This window comes from Pan paniscus, chromosome 1 (assembly GCF_029289425.2).
Source record: "Pan paniscus chromosome 1, NHGRI_mPanPan1-v2.0_pri, whole genome shotgun sequence".
Classification (NCBI taxonomy): domain Eukaryota; kingdom Metazoa; phylum Chordata; class Mammalia; order Primates; family Hominidae; genus Pan; species Pan paniscus.
Window position 1 is genome coordinate 98284946 of NC_073249.2, and position 27873 is coordinate 98312818.

The 27873-nt window shown below is 49.0% G+C and overlaps 1 protein-coding gene and 1 non-coding gene across 2 annotated transcripts; one reads left to right on the plus strand and one right to left on the minus strand.

Annotated features, from left to right (window-relative positions):
• Nucleotides 1–785: 785 nt before the first annotated feature.
• Nucleotides 786–27873, minus strand: CGN (cingulin). Its single transcript, XM_003817247.5, has 21 exons — nt 27726–27873; nt 19820–20706; nt 18942–19042; nt 18725–18794; nt 18517–18612; nt 15929–16056; nt 15132–15264; nt 14604–14816; nt 13700–13848; nt 12384–12516; nt 9879–10088; nt 9323–9529; nt 8692–8949; nt 6897–7067; nt 5342–5503; nt 4347–4436; nt 3795–3878; nt 3580–3698; nt 3133–3241; nt 2585–2748; nt 786–2273 (listed from the first exon to the last, which is right to left on the minus strand). Exons 2-21 carry the CDS (start codon nt 20690–20692, stop codon nt 2132–2134), a joined length of 3612 nt encoding a protein of 1203 aa, XP_003817295.4. The 5' UTR covers nt 20693–20706; nt 27726–27873; the 3' UTR covers nt 786–2131.
• On the plus strand, nt 11542–11649 carry LOC117978747 (small nucleolar RNA SNORA44). Its single transcript, XR_004669431.1, has one exon. It is a non-coding gene; the product is annotated as a small nucleolar RNA SNORA44 (small nucleolar RNA).

Here is a 27873-nt window from a genome sequence, read left to right on the forward strand (position 1 = left end):
ACTCCTGAAGGGATAGTACTCCTATACCTGGCAATAGGCTCTAGTGAAGGGCCAGCTCCCTCTTCAAGGCAACACTAGGGCAGGAACAGCAGAAATGTCCCTACCTCCCAGTTAGGGACTGGGTCCTATGTCAGTTAGGAATGAATGAGGATTTTTCTACCTGGGAAGTGAATGCTGGGGTTATCACTATGACCCAAGGGAATAAAACCCAGTTCTGGTCTGTTCTACTCTAACCCTCAAAAAGGCATTTACTGCTGGCCGGGCGCAGTGGCTTATGCCTGTAATCCCACCACTTTGGGAGGCCGAGGTGGGCGGATCACAAGGTCAGGAGTTTGAGACCAGCCTGACCAACACAGTGAAACCCCATCTCTACTAAAAATACAAAAATTAGCTGGGTGTGGAGGCACGTGCCTGTAATCCCAGCTACTCAGGAGGCTGAGGCAGGAGAATCGCTTGAACCCGGGAGGCAGAGGTTGCAGTGAGCTGAGATCATGCCATTACACTCCAGCCTGGGTGACAGAGTGAGACTCCGTCTCAAAAAAAAAAAAAAAAAAGGCATTTACTGTCCTTGTTCTTCCCAGAAGGTTGTTCAGGAGAGAAGAGAATGGGGCTGCTATAAACATCTCCAGGTTTCGTAGGTCCCATCTGCTCTGTTCTAAAGGGCCTCTGAAAAGTCAGGTGAAGAAAACTCCAGCTTCGGCTCCTAAGCTGTACAGTTAATATGACTTCATAAAATCTGGACCTCCAAATATGCCAAGAAAAAGAATGAGAAGACAAACCAAGGATTTCAATATAAATGTGTAATTTTAATATTTAATTTAAAATAAAACCAAGGCTGGATTGGATTGGGAAAGAATGTTTGATTTGCAGAAGAATATAGGAATTTTTTTAATCACGACATTACAAGTCATTCGTGAAAACAGCCTTCCTCCTGCCACCGGCTCCCTATACAACCTGCTTAGGAAATATGGAGGTGAATCATCCCCCTTACCTTTTCCCTACCAGGGCTTGGTTCTCCCCAAAATCCAAAGGAGAAATAAATGTCTTCCATTGCCTCTTCCCATTTTTACAGTCAGCTTCTAACCCCTTGCAAAGCCCTGAATCAGAGCCAAGCACCTCAGAAAATGAGGGTCCCTTGGTTCTCTTATTGAAGTTGGGCACATGTGGTCAGAGAAGCCCCATGGAAGGCCACAGGGACTGACACCTTTACTTTTGGAATTTGTGCAGACAGTTGTCAGGGCTCCCAGGTGCAACCACCTTATAACCATATCCACAGTCACAGAGGAGGGAGAGGAGGAAGGATGAAAACCCTGAGCAGGACCAGACCCCCGCCACTTTATCATGACCCTACCAAAGTCCCTCTCCCGGGGGTCATTGGCAGAGAAACCCCAACAGCTCTCTCAATCGATCACTGGGGCAGCAGGGAAGGCTGAGGGCCCTGGCTGGGGAAAAGCTGGTCTTTGGAGAGGTATGAATGTGCAGATATAAAAAGCAAGAAGAGCATCCTTATCTCCTTGCCTTGGTAAGGCACTGACAGGAAAAATGCAAGGTAGGAATGGCGAAGAGGGGAAGGGAAGAAGACAAAAATATAGGAACTGGAGGGGTATGGGGACTACCACATGGGCCCCATACTTGTGCAAAGAAATGGGTAGAGCCATGCCTGCATGTCTGTTACCCATAACATTCCCCTCACCCTGCTCCAGAGTGGAAGGAAAATGAGTTGCAGGAATCCAGGGAGCACAATAACATAGGGTATTTCCCTGAGCCTTAGGGTTAAGGGCTAAAGAATAAAGCTTTATACACATGGCAATTTCTATCCCTTCCTATCCTTCTCAGTCCCCATCAGCCTAATGCTGACCATCCTTCCACTATAAGAGAGATGAGGGAGGTGTCGGCACTTGAGGAAAAGGCTCAGTTGGCTTGAAATCTCCACTCCTACAGTGGAAAGTCCATCTATCAGCTTATTGCTGATGATTTTTTTTTTTTTATCACCATCACTCTGACCCCTCCCTGTCTTAGGTCTGAATAATTGGGTCACCCATAGGAATGCAGAACCCAGGGTGGGCAGAGCAGAGCAGCACTTGCTGGGATAGGCCTCGAGCCTGGTTTCTGAGTCCTTGAGGACCACGAGCTAACAGGAGCTGGTCTGTAGGTTGCTCTCCGTAAGCAGTGATGCAATGGACGAGGGATCGTAGACACTGTCGAATTCCTCATCTGAGCTCAGCCCTTCGTTTTTGAGAGCTGACTCAGCAGCTGAGCGGGAAGCTTTGCGCCTGACTCAGAGAGAAGCATAATGGTTGGGGAGGGGAAAATAGAAATATTAAGACAGCTACCCTTTTTGTACAAAGGAAACCCCAATTCTTCTAAGGCCTAAAGTTTATTCACAAAATCCCCAACTAATCAGATTTGGGGAGGTACAGGATGGTGGCTGAGATACTAATAAATAAATATACTGGCTTCCAACCAGAAACAAGTGACTACACAGTACCATGTTAGAGATTCTCCTCCTTATCCAGCACAGGAGAGACCATTCCTTCCCTGCTCTAGTGTCCCTATGGAGCAAGGGCAAAAGGGTAGCCCATACCAGGAGTCCTTCTCCAGAGACTTGATCCGGGCCTGGAGCTGTTCATTGACCTCATGCTGCTCCTCCACCTCACGCTGGGCCTTCTTCCTCAGGCCGTCCAGTCGCTCAATTTCCTCTTCTGCTTCATCCACCTGACGCTTCAAAGCCTTCACCCTCAGGCTTAGCTGGGCAGGATACCAAGTCCACACATTTGAATAGCATCTACTACCATGGCCTGGGACCCTCCCCCATAACAATCTTGACAAGGTATAATTGCCGCTGGAAAAATGTGGCCTTGGGCAAGTTCCTTAACCTCACATGGTTGTCTTAGGGATTAAATGTATTAACACATGTGTAATACTTACAGAACCTAGCACATCATAAGCACTCAATATATACGCTTACTATGACTTCTCTAGTCTAGTCTTTTCAATCTAATCTCTGTCCTTATACAAGGAAAGTCTAAGTTTGGAGGACCTATAGGAGATAAGGGCCTCCCTTGGCTTTCAGGAAAACATATAATATATACCTGCCCCAGGTTGCTTGGCTCCGGGGTGCCATGTCCTCACCTGGTCTTTCTGGTCATTGACATGCTGCCGCTCGTCTTCAATCTGGATGGATAGTTCTTTAACTTTCCGCTCCAGTTTTCGATTGGTAGACTGCAGAACTGTCTTCTCCCTAAGGTGAGGTAGAAGAATGTCTATGAGTGTCCCCATTTCTAAGGGAATCCTAACTTGGCCCCCTACTGTCCCCAAGGACTCCTCTCAGCCATGAGCTCCACCATTAGACTGGGCAGGATCCAGGGCAGATTCAAAGAACAAGGGAGAGTGACGTCATTCACATTTCAGAATTTCTGCAACACTCTTTGCTCTCTATCAGGAGAAAATGTTCCCTAAAGATCAGGCCAGGCTGGCCATATCTGAGGTGGAAGATGGAGGGAGCCACAGAGGAGAAAAGCCAAGAGGGAGGGAGGAAGAAAAGGAGGGAGGAAGGGAGGAAGGATAGGCTTATGTCACCTCTCTTCAGCCTGTAGCCGCTCCTGCAACAACTGATTCTGGGACTCAAGCTGAGAGAGACTGGCACTAGGTTTCTGGAAGCCTTCTGAGCTGGCCAACCGGGTCTTCAGGTCCTTGTTCTGAGAGGGACAGGAAGCCTCCACAGTTAGCACTCCACTGGCCATTTTACTCACCTCCTGGGGTCCATCCCTAAGAATCCTCCCCTCCCCCATCACCTGTCTCTCCAAGGAGATTTTGTCACACTCCAGGTCCTGCCGAGCAGACCTCTCCTGCATGAGCTCTGTCCTCAGCTGATCCACCTAGTGGGGATGGGTGAGAGGACCAGACTTGGGGAGGGCTAAGGATGAACCAGCAAGCTGAACAAAGTGAGGCTGAGTCATGGGAGGATGGTCTCTGAACCCTGAATCCAAAAATTCCCAGGCAACTAAAAAATCACAGCCTATTCAAATGGGAGGGGCCAGAGAATGCAAACAGAGCCTCCTTCGTCCCTCCAGGAACTAGTATCCCTTGTAAACCAAAGAAGCCCCAATTCAGGTCAGAGAATAGCCCAGGCCACCAGGATCCCTTCCTCCATGCAAATCGTTGGCTTCTTTCCACCCAAGGAAACTGGCCAACCTTTCCCAAAGCAGACAAAACCCTGAAGGAGACCCAGCCACACACAGATTCGGCAGCCAGATGATGAAAGATGGGAGGGTAGAGTTGTTTTTGAGAGAACCAAGAGGTGATGCAGTCAGGGGTAAACAGAGATGAGGGGTGGGGGCGGTTACCTGGTCCCGGCCACGATTCACCCGATCTGTTAGCAGCTCCACGGTGTTCTTCTCCTCATCTAACTCTGTTTCCAGCCGTGAGACTTTTTCCTAGGACAGAAGAACAAGTAATTCTGTCCCAAATGCTGGACACCAGAATGCCAAACTCAGACCAGGAGCCTCTCAAACTCCAGCATTAACAGACTTTTCTCTCTTGCACATCCCAGTAACCTTTTGGTACTTGCCCGGACCCAGAGCCACTATGGAGCCAGCGCCCTCTACTGACCAGATGTGGCATCATGGGCAGGTCGGGGCCATGCTCTGGTGATGGCCCTTTGACAGAAAGGCAAACCCCAGAATCTACTCTTCATTGGAAAACCTTATTTCTCTAATGGGAAAAGAGAGAGAAACCCAAGTACCTGGGCCAAGGCTGAGGTGAAGAGACTCAGAAACTGAGGTACTGGAGGCAGTACCACGTAGAGGCTAAGAGTATGTACATGGGACCAGACTGTCCAGTCTGAAAATCAGATTTACCACTTCCTGGCAGTAGACCATGGACAAGTTCATCTCTCTGTGCCTCAGTTTCCTTCATCTGTAAAATGGAGAAAACAAGACTACCTACCCCACAGAGTTATTCTGAGGATTAAGTCTTAAGTGCCTATCACACAGCACAATATGTTTGCTGCTGCTATTATTATTATCAAATATAGCAAACTGAAGAATACTGTTCACTCTAAAGGGGAAACCCACTGCTCAGCTCCAGCCAACTGTTGCCATGCAGACTCAGGACAAGACACTCAGTATTACCATATCTGCCAAATACAAAAGAAACTAGAAATCCAAATTTTTAGGTGACCTCTATAAATTTCTAAACATTGGCAATTGATTCAAAGTTGTTGAAAATACTGCAGCCAAACAAAACTCATCAACTGTGGGCTGTCAGTTTTGACCGCTAGTACAGAAAGAGGCTTGGAAGTCCCACCCTTTTTCCACAGGTCACACCTCAGTGCCCTCACCTCGAGACCCTTCAGCTGCCGGGCCCTGTCGTCCTGGGAACGCTTCTTGTTCTCTGCCTCTTGCTCCAGCCCCTGCAGTCGCTGGGCCAGTAGCTCATTGTCCAGCCGGGCTGTGTCCCGCTCAGCCTGGGATGCCTGCAGGGCCTGCCGCAGCCTCTGGATCTGGGCAGGGGGTAAAAATGCCACAGCTCAGTGTAGTGAGAAGGTGAGGGTTGAGGGGCAGGAGCAGTCCAGCCCAGTGGGCAGAAACATTTCATCACTGTCACTCTTTAGAATTACCAGTGGCATGATGACAATAAAAAGCAAACTGACTTTTCATCCATTTTCTTTTTTTTCATTTTTTAGATGGAGTCTCGCTCTGTCGCCCAGGCTGGAGTACAGTGGTGCGATCTCAGCTTACAGCAATCTCCACCTCCCAGGTTCAAGTGATTCTTCTGCCTCGGCCTCCCGAGTAGCTGGGACTACAGGCATGTGCCACCACGCTTGGCTAATTTTTTGTATTTTTAGTAGAGACGGGGTTTCACCGTGTTAGCCAAGATGGTCTCAATCTCCTGACCTCGTGATCTGCCCGCCACAGCCTCCCAAAGTGCTGGGATTACAGGCAAGAGCCACTGCACCTGCCCTCATTAATTTCCTTTATTGTTTTTGTTTTTGTTTTTTGAGATGGAGTCTTGCTCTGTTGCCCAGGCTGGAATGCAGTGGCACAATCGCGGCTCACTGCAACCTCCACCTCCCAGGTTCAAGCAATTCTCCTGCCTCAGCCTCCTGAGTAGCTGGGACTACAGGCATGCACCACCACGCCCAGCTAATTTTTGTATTTTTAGTAAAGACAAGGTTTCACCATGTTGGCCAGGCTGGTCTTGAACACCTGACCTCATGATCTGCCCGCCTCAGCCTCCCAAAGTGCTGGGATTACAGGCGTGAGCCACCATCCTCAGCTTCTTTATTGTTTTTAAAGTCTCTACACAACTTGGAATCACCTGAGGAGTTTTTTTAAATACTGATCCTGGATCCCATCCCCAGAGATGATGACTGAAGTGGTATGGGATACAGCCTGGGTGTGGGGATTTTTAAAAATCTCCTCAGGTGGCTCTAAGCTACAGAATTTGAAAATCACTGCTCTACAGACAATATATTCCTCCACCCTGCAAGTCATTAGACCTAAACCTGGGCCCCAGGGACCCTTGGCCACAGGTTCAGTTAAGAGGCAAGGACCGGGCTGGGCGCAGTGGCTCATGCCTGTTATCCTAGCATTTTGGGAGGCCGAGGAGGGCGGATCACGAGGTCAGGAGATTGAGACCATCCTAGCTAACACGGTGAAACCCCGTCTCTACTAAAAATATAAAAAATTAGCCAGGCGTGGTGGCAGGCACCTGTAGTCCCAGCTACTTGTGAGGCTGAGGCAGGAGAATGGTGTGAACCCGGGAGGCAGAGCTTGCAGTGAGCCAAAATCGCGCCACTGCACTCCAGCCTGGGCGACAGAGTGAGACTCTGTCTCGGACAAAAAAAAAAAAAGAGGCAAGGACCTTCAAACCCAAGGATATTAGACTTCTACCTCATCCTGAAGTCGGTTCAGTCCTCCAGAGGTCTTCTCAGCCTCACTGGCCCAATCTTTGGCCTGGCGCTGGGCATCTGCCACCTCCCGCCGGGCCTTTTCCTTATAATCCTCCAGCTGGGCCTGGAGCTGCTGCAGGGCTTGCTTAGAGTCCTCCCCGATCTTCTCCAACTGAAACACAGAGAAAAGGGTCTTCAGCACTGTACATAAATGACCCTCTCCAGGCCCAGACTCCCAAGACTCTCCCCTAAGGGTCTCCTTCCTGACAAGGCAGCCCTCTCTTGCTCTTTCCTGGGCCTAGGTTCCTAGTATAGCTAATAGTTATATACAGATGTCTGGGTTCAAATCCTGGCTCTACCACTTACTGGTGACCATGTGCAAGTTACTTATCTCTCTGGGTCTCAGTTCCCCATCTGTAAAATGGGATTAAAAATAGTAACTATATCACAAGGTGTTGTGAGAATTACATTAGTTAATTATGTGAAGTTCTGTACTTACAACAGTGCCTGATACAAAGTAAGCCTTAAATGACCATTTCAGCAAGCCCAAGGTGCCAATGATTATAAGGCGTACCACTAAGAAAAATATGCCAATTAAACTATAACATACCATAAGGTATAAGACACAACTCTATTTCAGAAATGATAAAATGTGCATTTTTCATTGACAAATGATAAGATGTGCATTTTTCATTGACAAATGATAAGATGTGCATTTTTCATTGACAAATGATAAAATGTGCACTTTAGAATTGATGTAACATATTACGTGTTTGCTCTTGCTTTACAAAAAGATTGGGAGGAGAACCTTAGCAGCAAAAGCAATTTATTTCCTTTTCTTTTTTCTTTCTTTTCTCCTTCCCCTCACCCAAATTTAAAATTCTACCAATGAAGATTTTTTTTTTTGACAGGCTCTTGCTGTAGCGCCGTGGGGCAGTCACAGCTCACTGCAGCCTCAACCTCCTGGGCTCAAGCAATCCTACATCAGCCTTCCGAGTAGCTGGGAATACAGATGTCTGGGTTCAAATCCTGGCTCTACCACTAATTAGCAACCATAGGCAAGTTACTTATCTTCTCTGGGTCTCAATTCCCCATCTATAAAGAGAAACTGAGGAACAAGCCACCACAGCAGGCTAATTTTATTTTTAAGTAGAGACAGAGTCTTATTATGTTGCCCAAGCTGGCCATTGAAGATTCTTGTATTTAGGTTTTGTAGACTCCTAAGGGAGAATCCCAGGAGATGCTCTCCAAGAATGAAGACCATAAAGGAATAGGATGTAAGGGAAAGAGCAAAAACATGGAGGGGAGGTAGGAAGGATGCCCCTTCCAGAAGATTTGGTCTTGGTCTTCCTAACAATGAACTTGAGGAAAGCAAACATCACACATTCTTTTTTTTTTTTCTTAAGACAGAGTCTTGCTCTGTCACCCAGGCTGAAGTGCAGTGGCATGATCTCGGCTCACTGCAACCTCCACCTTCCGGGTTCAAGTGACTCTCCTGCATCACCCTCCTGAGTAGCTGGGACTACAGGCATGAGCCACCAAGCCCGGCTAATTTTTTGTATTTTTAGTAGAGACAGAGTTTTGCTATGTTGGCCAGGCTGGTCTCAAACTCCTGACCTTGGGTATCTGCCTACCTCAGCCTCTCAAAGTGCTGGAATTACAGGAGTGAGTCACCGCACCTGGCCATAATCATCACACATTCGACTAACCCCTCTCCGCCAAGCCCCTGTCCTCTCAGGCCAGCTTCTGGATGAGCTGGGCCTCTTCCTAAAGGCCCAGAATACCCCATGCCCCACCTCCTTGTTCAGTCGGTCCACAGTCCTGTCCAGCAAACGCTTCTGCTCCTCCAGCTCAGCCTTGCCTCGCCGGAGCACCTCCCGCTGCTTCCCTTCCTCCTCCAGGGCCCGGTTCAGTGTCTGCTGCTCCTGCCCCAGGCGGGCCAGCCCCCGCTGAGCCTCCTCTAGGCGTGCCTCCAGTGCCCGCTTGGCTGCTGCCAGACTCCCCTCCTCTTCCTGGGATGCATTCAGGGCCTCCTCCAGCTGCTGTTTCTGGGCCTGGGAGGTAGGGAAGCAGGGTTGGACTGAGAAAAGGTAAAACTTGGGTTCAAGTCATTTGGAGGTGGGTAGCTGGGCAGGAGAAAGGAGGTATTTATGAAAATGATGCGCAATGAAAACAGGCTCCTAGCAAAGAAATCAGGACACATAGAGCAAGCAAAGGGTGAGAAATAAGAAACAAAACTACCAGTGCAAAGACTGAACATTGGCGCCAAAGTATACACCAGGAAATAAACCCAAGGTTAACAGAGCAGGTTTGGGGAGGCAAAACAGATGCACACTAAGGGCAAAGCGAAACTGATGGCTAACTACTTAGCATAGGAGTATTTCACCAGGGCTGAGCAGAGAGGGCTGGGAGGGCAGAACCACTGACCTCCAGCCGCTGCAGCTTGTCCCGTAGTCGTGCCTCCACCGCTTCCCCACCATCCACCAGACCTCGAGTCTCCTTCAGCTGCTGCTCCAAACCCAGGATGCGCCGGCGGAATTCGTCATTTTCCTCCTGGGTCTCCCGAAGCGTCGTCTCCACTGCGGCCCGCCGCTGCCCCAGCACTGTTGCCTCTGCCTCGGCCACCATCTTAGCCTAAGGACGGTTCAGGGGGTGGCAGCTCAGACCCCAGGGCATGGCAGCTCAGACCCCAGGGCTTGGGGCCATTGACCACACCCAGGAAAGCCATCCCAAAGACAGCCCATAAGAATGAGGCTTAAAGAGAGCAGCTGCCACCAGCCAGACGCTTCTCTGAGAATCCCACCCCTACAGAGATACAGGTATCCTCCCCCTGCCAAATCCTGGCTTCTTTGAACCACATGCCTAGGACCCAGGAGCTGGTCAGTACATACCCATGACAGGTAACTTTCCACACCCTCTGGCTCCTCAGCCCTCCAGACACCCTCAGCCTCCACCTCCTAAGCCCTGTGCCCACTCCCCTTGCCTTGGAAGCCTCTTCACAGTCCTGTCGCAGTTGCTGGAGGGTCTTTTGTAGCTGGAGGTTCTGTTCTTCCAGCTCCCGACCTCGATCAGCCTCGACCCTCAGGACCGCCAGCTGCTTCTCCAACTCCCGGTCCCGGTGTCGCCCAGCCACCTCCTGGCTCTGCCGTTCTGCCTGCAGTTCCTTAAGCTCCTCCTGTGTCCGGAGCAGCTCCTGGAAGGAAACGGGAATGGTGATGGGGCACCCAGAGCCAGACTAAGATACCTGAATGTGGAGAAGCTGAAACTCTCATACACTGCCAGGGGAATAAAAACTGATGTGGCCACTTTGGAAAGTAGTTCGGCAGTTTCTCAAAAAGTTAAACACAGATTTACCATTTATATCACCAGCAATTCCACTCTTAGGTAACCCAAGAGAACCGAAAATATGTGTTCACAAAAAAACTTATACGCGAATGTTCATAGTAGCATTATTCATTATAGCCCAAATGGATAAACAACCCAGATGTCCGCGAATTGATGACTGGACTAAACACGGTATACCCACAGAGTGGAATGTTATTCAGCCATAAAAAGGAATGAAGTACTCATACTTGCTACCACATGGACAAACCTTGAAAACACTATGCTAGGTGAAAGAAGCCAGACCCTTAAGGCCCATATATTATAGGATTCAATTATATTAAATATCCAGAATAGGTAAATCCAGAGACAAAAAGTAGATTAGTGGTTGCCATTGGGTGGGGGGAATTATTGCTAATGGGTTTGGCGCCTTTGAGGGGGTAATGAAAATGTTCTGTAATTAAATAGTGATGATGGTTGTACAACTTTGTTAATATAATAAAAACCACTGGGGACCAGGTGCCAGTGGCTCATGCCTGCAGTTTGGGAGGCTGAGGCGGGTGGATCACCTGAGGTCAGGAGTTCAAAACCAGCCTGGACAACATGGTGAAACCCTGTCTCTACTAAAAATACAAAAATTAGCCAGGCGTGGTGGTGTGTGCCTGTAATCCCAGCTGCTTGGGAAGCTGAGGCAGGAGAATGGCTTGAACCAGAAGGCAGAGGTTGCAGTGAGCCGAGATTGTGCCACTGCACTCCAGCTTGGGTAGCAGAGTAAGACTCCATCTCAAAAAGAAAAAAAAACCCATTGGATTGTACACAAAGATGACTTTTATAGCATGTAAAATATAACTCCATAAAAAAAAAATACCATGAAGGGAGAGTACATGAAGGTATGGCTAGTAAGGCTGGTTGTTTAAAAAAAATACAGTGTGAGGCTGGGTGCGGTGGCTCACGCCTGTAATCCCGGCACTTTGGGAGGCCAAGGAGGGCGGATCACAAGGTCAGGAGATCAAGACCAACCTGGTTAACACGGTGAAACCATGTTTCACGGTGAAACACTGAGTACCTGTATTTTTTTTGTAAAAATACAAAAAAAATTAGCCAGGCGTGGTGGTGGGCGCCTGTAGTCCCAGCAACTCGGGAGGCTGAGGCAGGAGAACGGCGTGAACCCAGGAGGTGGAGCTTGCAGTGAGCCGAGATCACGCCACTGCATTCCACCCTGGGTGACAGAGTGAGACTCCATCTCAAAAAAAAAAAAAAAAAAAAAAAAAAAAAAAAATATATATATATATATATATATATATATATATATATATATATATATATATAGTGTGGCCATGGGATCTCCAACTGCATGCAAGAGCAACCTGGAGAGACTTTGACAGAACAGGTCAGCACAATCCCTGCAGCTGCCACTTGTCTTTCGTGTGTGTGTGTGTGTGTGTGTGTGTGTGTGTGTGTGTGTGTATAAAACCAAAATGTGTGACACAATAAATGCTGGCACAGCTCTGATTTCTTTTAAAAAGAAAATTAAAATAGGAGTTCTGTTCTAATTATTAGCTATTAGCTACTTCTGAAATTCAGAAAGTACCATAATTAGGCTAAAGGGTTATATAATATGTAGTGAATCTTCAATGTAATACCATATACTCTGCTATTTTTCTTTTTCTAATTAGTTTTGTTACATTAGTAACCAGGCCATGCCAACACAAGTATTCCAGTCCATGTGATGATATTTCTCAATGTAAATTAATAAACTGAAATTCTAATGGTAAACATTTTTTCATAAATGTAGTTAGAGACCCCTCTGAAAGACAAAGCAGCTTTTGCCATGCTGACCAAATTAGATTTCTGAGCCTGCAAAAATCATCCTGGAGTTTCACAAATCCACCTAAATGCTGCTACCCATGACGTCTCTTGGGAGTCAGCCAGCAGCCTCTGGCTATACCCCAACCTGGGTTCTGAGAGCACTTTCCATTAGAAACCTCTATGCTCAATGAGGAGACTGGTGCTGCTGTGTTGGAAAGAGATCAAGCTGAGCAGGCAGGATGAGGCCTGGAAACCAAGCACACAGGAGACAGCCCCACTAGCAAGAAGGCCCTCATGGAGAGGTAAGGCAGGTGTTCATCACCCCTGCCTACCATTCTGCCCCCCAATTCCCAAATACCTTCTTGAGCACCTCAACCTGGCGAGTATCTCCAGCACTAGCTCGGGCCTGCTCTAATTCCCTCTGCAAGACCTCTATCTTCTCTCCAAGCTCCTCTTCCATCTCCTCCTTCTCCATTCGCAGCTGCAGGAGTCTGAGCCAGGCAAGGTGAAATAAAGGGGAAAGGGAACAGAGTAAGGCCACATGCCTGGGGGAGGTTAGCATGACAATAAAAGCCACCTCTCTGGAGGCCAACACGCTGGGCACCAACTCTCAAGAGGAAGGAAGGTGAACGTGGAAAAGAGCAGTTTGAGAAATGGGAGAGTAAGAGCATACCATAGATAGAAAGGAAGTGGGCCAGGCATGGTGGCTCATGCCTGTAATCCCAGCACTTTGGGAGGCCAAGGCAGATGGATCACTTCAGCCCAGGAGTTCAAGACCAGCCTGGGCAACATAATGAAACCCCGTCTCTACAAAAAATACAAAAATTAGCCAAGTGTGGTGGTGCATGCCTATAGTCCCACCTATTCGGGAGGCTGAGGTGGGAGGATGGCTTGAGCCCAGGAGGTGGAGGTTGCAGTGAGCCCAGACTGTGCCACTGCACTCCAGCCTGGGCAACAGAGCAAGACCCTGTCTCAAAAAAAAGAAGAAAGGGACTGGGTGCAGTGGCTCACGCCTGTAATCCCAGCATTTTGGGAGGCCGAGGTGGGAGGATCACGAAGTCAGGAGTTCAAGACCAGCCTGGCCAATATGGTGAAACCCCGTCTCTACTAAAAATACAAAAAACCCGGGCCTAGTGGCAGGCACCTATAATCCCAGCTACTCGGGAGGCTGAGGCAGGAGAATCGCTTGAACCCAGGAGGCAGAGGCTGCAGTGAGCCAAGACTGCACCACTGCACTCTAGCCTGGGCAACAGAGTGTGACTCCATCTCAAAAAAAAAAAAAAAGGAGAAAGGGGGCCAGGCGCAGCGGCTCACACCTGTAATCCCAGTGCTTGGGAGGCAAGGTGGACAGATCACCTGAGGTCAGGAGTTCGAGACTGGCCTGGCCAACATGGTAAAACCTCATCTCTACTAAAAATACAAAAATTAGCTGGGCGTAGTGGCATGCGCCTGTAATCCCAGCTACTTGGGAGGCTGAGGCAGGAGAATCGGTTCAACCCAGGAGGCAGAGGTTGCGGTGAGCCAAGATCGTGCCATGACACTCCAGCCTGGGAAACAAGAGCGAAACTCTGTCCCAAAAAATAAATTAAAATTAAAATTAAAATTAAAAATTAAAAAAAAGAAAGGAAGTGGCATATGAATCATAGGTATTTCTGAGAGGGCCAATGTCCTTACTCCTGCTTGGTGGCTCTAAGATCCTCCTTGTTCTTCTGGAACATACTCTGCCAATGCCCTGTCTCCTCTGAAGTCTCCTCCAGCTCCCTCTGCAGCCCTCGCACAAGGGCTGACATCTTCTGCCTCTCGGCCTCCAGCACTGCATGGTCCTAGAGAAGGGGAGAGTTGGACACCAGAAGGCTCAGAGGGAAGAGGTCACTTCAAATCAAAGTGTGAGTGTGTACAAGGAAAGGCTTAGACCCAGAGGGCACCATGCCAGCTGCACCCCCTGACACTCTTGCGGTACCTGGTACAATGCTAGCAGAGATTCTCTCCTCAAGTCACAGTCCACCCCTCTATCATCTACAGGAAACCTCCCCAGTTATTTCCCCTTGGGACTTTTTATTTTTAGGGGGACAGAGTCTCGCTGTGTTGCCCAGGCTGAAGTGCAATGGCATGATCTCGGCTCACTGCAACCTCCGCTTCCTTGGTTCAAGCGATTCTCCTGCCTTAGCCTCCCAAGTAGCTAGGACTACAAGTACGCATCACTACACCCAGCTAAGTTTTTGTATTTTTGGCAGAGATGGGGTTTCTCCATGTTACCCAGGCTGGTCTCTAACTTCCTGAGCTCAAGCAGTCCACCCGCCTCAGCCTCCCAAAGTGCTGGGATTACACGCATGAGCTACCGCACCCAGTCCCCCTTGGGACTTTTGTCACACAACCTCAAGGTACTTCTGGCCTGTACTCCCTCCCTCTGCCCCTATAGTTTTCCTGCCCAAGGTTTTCAGCAGATCTCACTGTGTCCTTTAGGAGGAGAGGGGGAGTTCCCAGTTGCAACCATGAAAAGTCCAAAAGTCCAAGATCCCAAGGCAGCCTTGTTCTCCAGCAGTGCCCTCCTCTCTCAGACCCTGCTCTTGTCACATGCCTGGGTTGCATCTTGCATGCTCCTGCGGAGCTGCTCTGTGTCTCGCTGGTACTGCTGCCGGACATGTTCCACCTCCTGGTCACGGGAGGCTACCTCCTCTTTCAGGGCCCCCTTCAGGGCTGTCAACTCCCGCTCCCGCAGCCTCAGCTGCTCCTCTACTCGCTGTTTCCCCTCCAAGACCTCTTCCAGAAGTTCCCGGGTCTCTAACAGGTCCTGGAGAAAGTAAAGGAAGAAGTACAGGGGTGACCACATTAGAATCCATCTGTTTATCAATTCACTGAGTCAAAAAATATTTATCGTATTAGGCACAGTACCAGGTGCTCTAGTACCAGTACTGGAGCCCAGAATGATAGGTTTCCTTTATCCTAACTCTAGTCCCAACACACCATTGAATCTACCTGAAAGCACACTGAGTACCTGTAATCAGTCACCCACTCCTCATACTTTGGGGAAACCATGGATGAGCAGACTTGAGGATGCTCCAACTGAGAAAAAGCAGAGGCTGGGGCATATGACCCCAGACCCTACCTTCAGTAACACCTCCTTAGCAGGCTCAGGACCCTGGACCTGTTTCAGCTTGTTCTGCAGCTCCATCACCTGGGTCTCCAGCCCATGTCGTAAACCTTCACCCTGGTCCAAGAGGCGCTTCATGTTCTGGAGCCTAATAATAGATAACATTATTGCACACTATGTGTCAGGCAGTTTTCTAAACGCATCATATATTTTAATTCATATTTATTAATGCATTTAAACTTCCTTCCTTCAAATCTTGATGAGGCCTCCCCTGATTTTTGCAACCTGCCCCGCTACAACCTGGCCCTCCTGATCTGCCTTACCCTGTTGTATTTACTGCCTTCTCGTGTGTTACAAATTTACTTGCAAAATATGTTTGTTTACTGTCTGTTCCCTCTCAGTAGAAACTAAGCTTCTGGAGAGCGAGCCCTTCATCTATAGGGTTCACTGATGTGTCTTGGGAACCTAGATTAATGCCTGTCACAGCATTCTTGATGAAACATCTGCTGAATGGATGACTGAATCCTTACAATGATCCTGTGAGGTAGGTACTATTATTAAGTCTATTTTATAGCTTAAGAATCTGAGACAGAGGCAAACCCAGGTAGCTTAACTCCAAATCATGCACTACCACCATTATTGATAAAGAAGGTAGTGAGAAAGTCCCTATCCTGTCCTTAAACCAACACTGCCCCTTTCAGCTTCTGGAGATTTCCTTCTGTCTCCTTCAACCCTAGGGGCAAAGAGGGAGTGGCCTCTAAACCTGGCCTAGGCCCCCAAGCAGCCCGAGGTGCGCCACCAGCTGCACTCACTCCTTGTTGCTCTGCTGGGCCTCCCCCTTCCTCCTCTCCAGCAGCTCCTGCAGTCGGCTGCACTCTTCTGTTTTCTCCTCCAGCTGCCGCTCCAGCCCAACTTGGGATGGCTCTAGCTTCTGCCGCTTCTGTAAAAGGGAATGAGAGTACAGCAGGTGGAGGGTAGGGAAAGCCTCTCAGAAAGACTCAGAATAATGGGAATGTCTAACACTCATTGGACACTTGCTGTATGATAGACACTGTACTTAGGACCTTATGTGTATTATCCACATCTAATCCTCATAACTAGCCTTGGTACTTGTGATGATGTAAAATATGTTCACAAATTATCTGACATTTCTTTCAAAAGATAAAGCCTAATTCTGTTTGCCTCGAGCACGGGCTTGACTTAGGGGCTTCCTTCTAACAAACAGAAAAAGGAGGACGTGATGAGTAAATTCTGATGTTAGGTCATAAAAAGGCATTGCAGCTTTTCTCTTGGATCCCTCACTCTGGGAAAAAAATAGCTGTTATATTGTGAGGATACTCAAAAGTAGCTCTGTGAGGAAGGCCAAACAGCCAGGAACTGAGGTTTACAACCAACAGCCATTTGATTAAGCTGGGTTTTTATTATTTTTATTGATTTTTTTTTTCTTGGTGTTTTGTTTTGAGATAGAGCTTTGCTCTTGCCCAGGCTGGAGTGCAATGGCGAGATCTCAGCTCACCGCAACCTCCACCTCCCGGGTTCAAGCAATTCTCGTGCCTCAGCCTCCCAAGCAGCAGGGATTACAGATGCCTGCCACCATGCCCAACTAATTTTTGTATTTTCAGTAGAGACAGGGTTTCACCATGTTGGCCAGGCTGGTCTCAAACTCCTGACCTCAGGTGATCCACCCACCTCAGCCTCCCAAAGGGCTGGGATTATGGGTGTGAGCCATTGCACCCAGCCAATTAAGCTGGTTTTGTCTATCTTATTCATTAAGCTGGTTTTGTTTGCTTCATTCATTTATTTATATTTTTTTGAGACAGGGTCTTGCGCTGGCACCCAGGCTGGAGTGCAGCAGTGCAATCACAGCTCACTGCAGTCTTAACCTCCTGGGCTCAAGAAATCCTCCCACTTCAGTCTCCTAAGTAGCTGGAACTACAGGCACATGCCATCACATCTAGTTAATTTTTTTTATTTTTTGTAGAGGCGGGTTCTCACTATGTTGCCCAGGCTGGTCTCAAAATCCTGGGTTCAAGTGGTCCTCCCACCTTGCCCTCCCAAAGTGCTGGGATTATAGGCATAAGCCACCATGCCTGGCCCTGAGTAAGCCATTTTAGAAGCAGATTCTCCAATTTACTTCTTTTGGCCACAGCCAGAAGCTGGACTGGAACCTTATAACAGGCTCAGAGCCACAATTACCCTGTTAAGCTGATCCCAGGTTCTTCATCCTCAGACTCTGGGAAATGCTTTTTTTTTGAGAAAGAGTTTCACTCTTGTTGCCCAGGCTGGAGTGCAATGGTAGGATCTCAGCTCACCACAACCTCCACCTCCCGGGTGCAAGTAATTCTCCTGCCTCAGCCTCCCAAGTAGCTGGGATTACAGGCATGTGCCACCATACCAGGCTAATTTTGTATTTTTAGTAGAGACAGGATTTCTCCATGTTGGTCAGGCTGGTCTCAAACTCCCAACCTCAGGTGATCTGCCTGCCTCAGCCTCCCAAAGGATTACAGGTGTGAGCCACCGCGCCCGGCCGGGAAATGTTTGTTTTAAGCTATTGAGTTTTGGGTAATTTGTTACACAGCAATAGTTAATTAATATAGTACTATCATAATCCCCACTTTACAATTTAGGAAACAGAGGCTTAGAACATTTAAAGAACTTGCCCAAGGTCAGTTACACAGCCAACAAGTAACAGAACCAGGATTTGAACCCAGTTAGTTTGGCTCCACAGCCAATCACTTAATCATTACACTACAGTGATTTCCAAAAGACAAGGGAAGTTACAATCCAACATTTATTGAGCACCAACTACACACAAACCAATATGATGAAAGGCAGAAGACATGTTTTTAAAAAGGGTACACTGGCTTTAGAATAAGACTGACCTGGATTTTTTCATTCCTCTCTGCAACTTACTACTATAGGCAATTTACTTAGCCTCTCTGATCTTCAGTTTTCTCATCAGAAAAGGGTCCAGAATAGGTATTCACAGGGTAACTATAATGATTACAGTACCCAGGACAGTACATACTACCAAAATTATACTCAATAAATGATAGCTACTACTATTGCCATTATTATGATGATGATAAAAAAAAATTGAGGCACAGAGAATGTAAGTAATTTTCTTAAGTTTTATATAGCTAGTAAGGGGCAGAGCCAGGATGGGAACTCCCAAAGGGAGTGGAATGGAAGGTAGGTAGATTCCTAACGTGCTCTGCCTCCCTAACCCCCACAGAACCCCAGAAGTCCTTCCTGGAATTAGTACACATTCTTGTTTCTTGTCTCATAAGACACAAACATGCTTGTTCCATTGCTTAGAAGGGTCAGCTCAGCCCATCTCCAGGCCAAGCCTTTTTCCCTGTTTTCCTTCATGCCTCCGGCACCTCTAACCTTTCCTTACCTTCACCTCTTCATCCAGCTTTCGCTGTAGCTCCTCCACTTTTTGGGTAAGCTCGCCCTGCCCTGCCATGGCCTTAGTAGAACCAGAAGAAACCATCTGCCAGAGATATGGGGGGTGTGGGGGAAGGGAGTGAGTCCAAGTCTGGATCCCCTGAGGCCCTCAAAGCTCTAACCTTGACCCTTGCTCCCATCCAGAGAAGGCCACTCACCACTAGAGGCTGCATCTTCTCCAGCACCAAACTAACCTTCCTCCTCACAGAGGTTTCACTTTCTGAGCTTCTAGAGGATAAAAGGATAGAAGCAAGGGTTAGGGGAGGAAAGAGGTAGCAGAGATCAGGAAAGGGTAAAATCAGGGAAGATGGGAAACAAAGCTAGAAGAAAAAGAAGGAGGGGTATGCCTCTGTTGTTGGGGGGGCCCCCACTCACCCCTCCCTCAGGATGCCATAGATGGTGGCCTTCATATGGTCCACACTGCCTGGTGGGGCTGCCTCCTGCTGGTCTCGAAGGAGGTCTGGAGTTGATTTGAACTGTTAAAAAAAAAAAAAAAAAGAAAAAAGAAAAAGAAAGAAAGAAAGAAATAGGAAGATTAGGCCAGAAGCATGCGTGGGGTTCAGATGGAGGAGAAGTGGCAGTCTCAGGTCAAGTCCCTTCAAGCATGATGAACAATCCTGAAATGCAGCAAGGAAAACATGCTGTGGAGGCCTGAGCAACAGGCCAGGGAGAGGCCAACACAGGATGCACCTCTGCACTGTTGCTGTAAACCAGATTTTCCTCAACAAACATCTCAACCAGCTGCAAACTGTGCCACAAGTGATTTGTCACTAATGGTAGTTAACATGCTAGAGTTTATAAATAATTTACTTTTAAAACAGACTTACGTTTCTCTCAAAGTAAAGTCACTCCCTCACTTACTTACATTCCTGAGTAGGAGAGAAAGGTGTGGAATTTTGGCAAGAGCACCAAGGAAACTGCTCTTATCCTCCAAGCCCGCCTTACATATTCTGCAGACCTTGCAAATGCTGGTGACTGAGCCATAGTTAATGGTTGTGGCAATGACAACTAGGTCCAAACTTGTGAATAGTGATTTTATAGCTTGCTCCATTTTCTTTAGAATTTTACCCATGGAAATATCCTGTGCATGTGAATATCACCTATTTTGTGGACAGATACAGTAGAGAACAAAAGGCAGAGAGTTTCTGCCTAGGCTATTTGAATTAGCAAGGAGGCTCATGGCTGGTGGGTAAAAGCTGATGAGAAGGGAGAAGGGGCTGACATTTAGAAGTCAGGGAGGGGCTGGGTCTGACCTGCAGCATGGTGGGGTCCTGTGCACTCCCCCGCGGCTCCTCAAAACTCTGAAGGACCCAGTCCTGAGTCTGACGGGAACGGCTAAAGCCACTGAGAGGACTCGGGTTCTGGCTCTGGGCTGGCTGCTTCGAAGTGCCCACATGGTTGTCATATTTTGTGCTAGAGGTCCAGTGGTTGGTAGACTGGCGCTCCCGTTCCTCAAAGGTGTCCCGTGGGAGGCGGCTGTCCAGGCTCTTGCTCCGTTTGCGCTGTTCAGGGGGTAGCATCCGTGTTCGGCGGCCAGTCCGACCCCGGGCCTGGCCTCCAAGTTGACTGTCAAACTTGTTGATGAGTGAGTCCACTGAAGACAGGGGAGCAGTGTCAATGGTGCTACCTGGGGAAGCCACTTTCGGGGCTAGCTCCAGCATGCTGTTGCTTCTGTTACTAGGATCCACTGGGCCAGGGCCTGCCAGTGAGGCATGGGAGTGGGAACGGAGTAGCTTTCCATTCCAGTAGGCCCCAGGCTCCTCATCAGATGTGCTGCTCTGCGAGGGGGCAGGAAATCCCTTGACCTGAGAGTAGGGGTTCTCAGGGAGTTCCAAATCTGAGCTCAGAGCTCCTGAGGCCCCTTGGTCATTGGCCCCCTTGATTTGGACCCCAAAGGAGTCACCGCCTTTCTCCCCACTGTTGAGCACCACAAAGGGCTGCCCAGCGATTCCCTGCACACGCACAGCAACCCCGTAGGTACTGGCTCTTGCATCCTTAGCTGGGCGTCGTCCACCTCGACGTAGAGTGCCCATCTCTGCACCACTCACTGGCTCTGTGATGAAGCGAATCTGGACTCCATGGTCTACGGGGCCCCAGGGCTCAGCCATGTTGGGTGCCTGCTCCATAAATAGGAGGAGTCCTAGAAGATGAAGAAATGAGTTTAGGCTGAGAGACTTCACTAGAAACTATGAAACTTCTACCTGGGGGCTGACTTCCCTGTCAGTTCCTACTAGATAAACCACTGATTCTCAGACTAACAGAAGGCCCCTGGAGAGCCTTTTAACATACCGGTTGCTGGACCTAACCTCCAGAGCTTCTGATTCAGTAGGTCTGGGTTAGGACTTGAGAATTTGCATTTCTAACCAAGTTCCCCAGGTGATACTGATGCTACTGGTCCAGGTACCACACTTTGAGACTCACTAACCTAAAAGAATCCACTTCCTCTGATACAGCCCTGGGGAGCTAGGCTTTGTTAAAAGTTTAAAGATTTTGCTTGATGGCCAGGAGCAGTGGCTCACGCCTGTAATCCCACCACTTTGGAAGGCCAAGGCGGGTGGACTGCTTGAGCTCAGGAGTTCAAGACCAGTCCGGGCAACATGGTGAAACCCCATCTCTACAAAAAATACAAAAATAAACTGGGCCTGGTGGTGCACACCTGTAATCCCAGCTACTTGGGAGGCTGAGGTGGGAGGATCACTTGAGCTTGAGAGAGGCTGCAGTGAGCAGTGATTATGCCACTGTTCTCCAGCCTGGGCGACAGAGTGAGACCCTGTCTCAAAAAAAAAAAAAAAAAAAGATTTTACTTGATCTTCATACATACATATAATACCATCATGTGGCCAGGTACAGTGGCTCACGCCTATAATCCCAGCACTTTGGGAGGCTGAGGCAGGTGGATCACCTGAGGTCAGGAGTTCAAGACCAGCCTGACCAACACGGTGAAACCTTGTCTCTACTAATAATACAAAAACTTAGCTAGGCGTGGTGGTGCATGCCTGTAATCCCAGCTACTCAGGAGGCTGAAGCAGAAGAATTGCTTGAACCCGGGAGGTGGAGGTTGCAGTGAGCCGAGATTGCGCCACTGCACTCCAGCTTGGGTGACAAAAGCAAAACTCTATCTCCAAAAAAAAAAAAAAAAAAAAAACACTGTGTGCCTTCTTCCCTTCCTCCCCAAGGGAAGGCAGAACCCACACCCTGCTGAACAGATACCTCCATCTCACTGGAGAAAAGGGGGCCTTCTCTCCCAGAGCTCATTTAAAATATAGAAGACCTCAAAGTATATCATCCCACTTCTGGAAAGAAACTTAAAAACACTGATAGCAGTGATGCCTTTGAGGTGGAGGAACTGAGGACTAGGAACAGGGATGGGAGAGTTTCTATTCTCTGGAAGAGCAGAAAGGAGTGGACATTCTACTGTATATCTCTTATGTCCCTTTTGAATTTGGAATCACGTAGATGTATTATCTATTCAAGAAAAGGTTGTGTTTTTTTTGAGACAGAGTTTTGCTCTTGTTGCCCAGGCTGAAGTGCAATGGCATGATCTTGGTTCACTGCAACCTCTGCCTCCCGAGTTTAAGCAATTCTCCTGCCTCAGCCTCCCGAGTAGCTGGGATTACAGGCACCTGCCACCATGCCCGGCTAATTTTTGTTTTTAGTAGAGATGGGGTTTCACCATATTGGCCAGGCTGGTCTCAAACTCCTGACCTCAGGTGATCTGCCCGCCTCAGCCTCCCAAAGTGCTGGGATTACAGGCATGAGCCACTGCACCCAGCCAAAAATATTTAAATGTGGTTTAAAAACTGTGCCACTCGGCCGGGCATGGTGGCTCATGCCTGTAATCCCAGCATTTTCGGAGGCCAAGGCGTGTGGATCACCTGAGGTCAGGAGTTTGAGACCAGCCTGACCAACATGGTGAAACCCTGTCTCTACTAAAAATACAAAATCAGCCGGGCGTGGTAGCGGGGGCCTGTAATCTCAGCTGCTCGGGAGGCTGAGGCAGGAGAATCGCTTGAACCTGGGAGACGGAGGTTACAGTGACCCAAGATCACGCCACTGCACTCCAGCCTGGGCAACAAGAGTGAAACTCTATCTCAAAAAAAAAAAAAAAAGTGCCACTTTAAGGGGCCCCAGGTCAGGTAAACTTGTCTCAGCTGAGAGCCAGAGCCAACACCATCCATAGGCCAGCTTCCCAGGTCCACATTGCTAAAGCTCAGAGTCAGCAAATGGAATGTATTCCAGGTATGCTCTGGCTCCAGGAACTTGGGGGAGAGATTGTCTTCCAAGCAAATAAAAAAATTCAGCTTCCCCACCCCTTCTGCTAGTCTCCACCAGAGCCTAGCACCAAACTGGAGGATGAGCCTCTAACGTGCCAGACAGAAACACAAACATACCCAACTCAACCTCCCCATGGAGTTCTGGGCCAAGGAAACTTGGAAAGGCCCCTTTCAGGGACTGTAAAGTGCTAGCAAGACAGGGTGAGATGAGAAGGGAGGGGAAGGGATGGGAGAGGCAGAGCTACAGGTGACAAAGGGCTTGGTGGGGAAGGTCTATCTGAAGAAGAGCATTCTTAGAATTCCCAGCAATTCTCAAGAGAAAGGAACAGGGAGAGAAAAGCCCTTTATTAGGAATTGTTCTTCATCTTTTTGGCCCTGGGACTCCATGAGAAAATGATGAAAGCAATACACTCTCCCTGAGGAGACAGCACATCCAAACTTTTATCACCCCATCTTAAAAGGCTTGTGAAGGCAGACAGGTAAAGTAGTTCTCCAAACCACTCATCCAGTAGAAGAAAATGCACTGGGCTAGAGTCAGGATCTGGTCTGGAATCCTGTCTCTGCTCTTCACCTGATGTATGCAACCTGAGGCAAATCACAACTTTTCTGGTGTGGTGGCTCACGCCTGTAATCCCAGCATTTTGGGAGGCCAAGGTGGGTGGATCACTTGAACTCGGGAGTTTGAGACCAGCCTGAGCAACATGGCAAAACCCCATCTCTACAAAAAATACAAAAAAACTAGCCGAGTATGGTGGTATACACCTGTAGTCCCAGCGACTTAGGAGGCTGAGGCAGGAGGATCACCTGAGCCCAGGAGGTTGAAGCTGCAGTGAGCTGTAATCGCACCACTGCACTCCAGCTTGGGCGATAGAGTAAGACTCTGTCTCAAAAACAACAACGACAACAAAAAACCCACAACTTTTCTGTGCCTCAGTTTCCTCATCTGTAAAATGGGTATAATGATAATACCCCACAAGGTTATTATCTGTGAGAATGAGATAATAAATAATTATATGGGCATATACAATGATAAAAAAGTACCAAGTTATACCCTTAAGATCTTTGTACTTTATTTAGGCCAGGCGCAGTGGCTCATGCCTGTAATCCCAACACTTTGGGAGGCTGAGATAGGCAGATCACCTGAAGTCAGAAGTTCAACAACAGCCCGGCCAACATGGTGAAACCCCATGTCTACTAAAAATACAAAAATTAGCTGCGCGTGGTGGTGCACGCCTGGAATCCCAGCTACTGGGGAGGCCGAGGCAGGAGAATTGCTTAAACCTGAGAGGCACAGGCTGCAGTGAGCCGAGATCCGCCAGCCTGGGTCACAGAGCAGGACTCCATCTCAAAAAAAAAAAAAAAAAGATGTTTGTACTTTATTGAACTTGGGTTCTAATTTAATAAAAAGGAGAGAAAAACAAGATATTAAACATGAAAACATTTAGCACGTGACTATCACAAAGCTGACAACAAATATCATCCTTCACACATGCTAGTAGCTAGTAGCTAGTAGCACTTTGTCCAACAGGCACTTTTGGCTTCACCTGGTTCATAGAAAGATGTCACTTCTTCAGAGAAGCCTTCCCTGACCACCACTCCCACAAACAAGGTCAGTTCTCACAAATCAGCCTCCCACAAACCAGGTCAGATCCACGTTATACGCTCTATAGTTGTCCTTCAGCAGGTTTACTCCAGTTTATATTTATACATTTATTGGAGTAATTATTTCCTGTCTGTCTCCCCTACGAGATAATAAGCTCCTGGAGGGCAAAGACCATGGCTAGCAGCTAACCAGTGTGTCCCCAGGTGTTTGGACACGTGGTAGATGTCAACAAATATTTGTTAAAGGCTGTATCCTGAACTAAAGGCCACTTGCACAGCAGTGGGGAGATTTGCCCAGGACAAACCTACTTTGCCTCAGTAACAGGACCTCTTAGCAACAGGACCTCCTCCTGGTCCAGACTTGCTGCCCTATGTAGTCATGATCTTAGAACCAGAAGTGCCTAGATTGCCAGCTCTCAGAAGCCACATGATTTATTCATGATGCAGTCTACCCTGTCAGTACATCTACTGATCTTCCAGATCCAGGTCAAGGAGTTCCCAGCCTAGGCCCAGCAGAGGGCACAGACCCTTGAGCAACAGCACTAAATTGTTCAGAGGCAGTGTTGAACACTCCCCCAGGTCCCAGGTTAGGTTAACTCCCTAACCTCAATCACCTTCAGTCCAAGGACATGTGGATCAGGGGCCAGGAGGGCTGAAGGGATCTTTGGGGTGGGTCAGAAAGCAGGGCTCTAAATGATTCAACATGGAAAACCCGAAACCTACCCGCCTTTGGTTACAGAGGACAGTGGGGCGGGACCAAGGCAGCAGGGCAGCTCTGAGGCCTTGCGTAAGCCCCAGAGACAGGCAGGTAAACAGTGATCAAGGGCCAGGCAACATGGAGTCCAGGGCCTGCGACCTCACCAATGCCTGACCCTACTTTTCTCTCCCCTATCACATGTCCAGGGCTCTCCTCACCAACTGTACTCCGGGAAGAGACCAGACCACAAGTTGATTCAGGTGCATCTGTCTGCTTCTGCCTTTCCTGCCTGCAAGGAGTGGGAGAACACTCTACACCTGTACCAGACAGCCACTTCTCCCTGAGTTACTCATTAGCCTGCCCTGCCCCAATTCCATCACCTCTGGCCCAGCCATATGCATCTGGTTTCCAACTAGGAGTGACAGGGTATCTGGACTTCTGGCAGGAAGTGGGGGTGGGGTGGTTTCGGGTGTGTGGAGGAAGGACTGATTCACACAGGGCCAGGCAATATGCTTGATGCTAAATAATTGGCAGATTTAGAAAACGGGAGAACTTGAGGTATAGAGATTAGAATCCCCTCAGAGGAAACAAGGAAAGCAAATGGTCAAAATAGAAAAGGACAGCTCAGTGACCTTGATGATTTGGCACCCTTTTTCTCATAGTTAGAGATAAGAAGGTTCCCCGTGGACCCAAAAAGAATCCCCCAAATGGACTCCTGCCCAGGTCCGCTGAAAGAGCAGAAACCTGAGAGCCAGGCTACAGCTGCTTGGCCAGTAGGGAAAAAAACACAATGAGGAACTGGGCCCCTGCAAACTGGCTGGACTGGTTTGAGAGGCAAGGGGAAGGGGAGGGCCGGGGAAACTACACTGGCAGCTTGTAAAGCAGACCAGAGAAATTCCACACCACGGAGGAGGCAGAGGGGCAAGACCACAGGCAGGGGCTCTCCAGCCTTGATGGCAAAGCCAAAGCTCTGAAGTAGAAGACAGAGGGCAGGGAGGGAACAGGCAGGAGGAGCAGATGAACAGGAACCTGGTGACAGGCCAGTATGTGACAGGGAGACTTTGTCTCCCTCCACCCCTCCCTTTGAGGTTCCCAAAGTTGCATTCCTGATCCCACACTTGCTTTGGCCACCTCCCTGGTCCTCAGTCCGCTCCTCCCTGGCACAAAGAGAAGAGCCCTACACCCCCATCACCTCCCACAAGGGGAATGGCATGCAGGCCAGCCTGGGAAACACAGGAAGGGTTCTAGGAAGCCAGAATCCTCTTAGAGTCGGGCAAATCTCTGGATTAGCAGTCCCCCAGAGCCAGCCCCCAGACTCCCAAACATCCAGGATGAAAGAAGAGATGCATAGGCATGTGTAGGCAGCCCATCTACAAACATAGCGGTTGCTAATTATTTCCCAATTACAACAACCTTCCTCAGGCAGGGCTTCAAAGGGGCCAAGCTAAGGTTGACTCTAGTTCCCTTACCTGCCTAAGGCAAAGAAATTTGCCTCCAGTCTTGTCTGGGCCCCAAGGTGCACCTTTCATCGTCCTGGGGATTTGGAGTTGTAATTTCCCTAGTCTCGTGGTCTCCTGATGAGTCCTGCCTATTTCCTGCCCCAATAGTGCCTGCTGCCATTCTGACAGCCACCACAGTTCAGGAGTCAGGGATGCCTGGAGGGCGTTCAGGGAGTAATGGGGATTCCTCCAGACATCAAGGAAATTGGTTGGGCTCCCAAACCTCATCCAATGGTCCCCATCTAGAACCACAGAAAAAATATGTGGGTACTTGGAGAAAGGGTTTGACATCCACCCCCAGAAAGGGGCCTCCTGAGAAATAAGTATTAATATTTATCAATATTTTGCAGGACCAGGCAGGGCTCTTTGCTTCCTCATATCCCTCTCTTGGGGAGTACTCTCTCTCTCTCTCAAGAGGAAGAAGGAACGATTCTCCCTGGCACGAAAGCAAAGGACAGAAAGTGAAAGCCTAATGGTTGTACACCTGGCGAAGAGATGAGGGTGCCCTCTCATCTGCCCCTCAGTGTCTCTGATTCGCAACTGCCTTCGGCCGGAGGTGAAGGGCTGGGGAAAAAAATCCCACACCTCAGAGTCATCTCAAAGCCACCAGGGTGCTGACAACGGCCAGCTGAGACCGCAGGACGCGGGAAAGAACCTCAGGCGAGCAGCACCTGCAGATGCCCTCCCCTGGCGAGTCTGCACCTCAGGCAGCAGCAGTTCCCGACTCAGCTGGAACTAACTCCTTCCCCGCGCCACCGCTGTCTCCAAGGGAAATTCTGCCCCTAGGGCTGGCGTCTGACCTCCAGAGACACCTGGCGCTGAAACGCTTTCATGCCCTGGGAACAGCCTTCGCCCCAGGTGCCCCTGGCCTGGTACCTTCCTAGCCACCTGCATCTGGCACCTCAGGGTAGGGGTCGGCTCTTAATCAGTACCCCACCCCGCCCCAATCTCCCCTCCTCCCGTCTCCCACTCGGCACCGGTGCCCTGGAAAGGGGCATCTCACACCGCCTCGATGCCTGCCCCTCAAAGGTACCCCTGAGGGCTCGCTTTCCTCTCGGGTGCCCTGGCCCGCACCGGGTCCACTCACCCTAGCCGGGCTCCGCGCTCCCAGGCTTGCGTTCGGGCTCGGGCTCGGGCTCGGGCAAAGCAGCACGCGCAGCTCCGGCCCTCCCCCTCGTCCTCGGCGCTCCCTCCTTTCTCCCCCTCCCACCAACCTGTTACTCCGCTGCGGAGCT

Coding starts and splice junctions, on each gene's coding strand:
- CGN (XM_003817247.5), bottom strand. CDS start 20,692: ATGGAGCAGGCACCCAACATGGCTGAGCCCTGGGGCCCCGTAGACCAT. Junction 19,043..19,819: donor AGGACCCCACCATGCTGCAG/GTCAGACCCAGC, acceptor TTTTTTTAACAG/TTCAAATCAACTCCAGACCT. Junction 10,089..12,383: donor AGGTTGAGGTGCTCAAGAAG/GTATTTGGGAAT, acceptor GTTTCCTTCCAG/GAGCTGCTCCGGACACAGGA.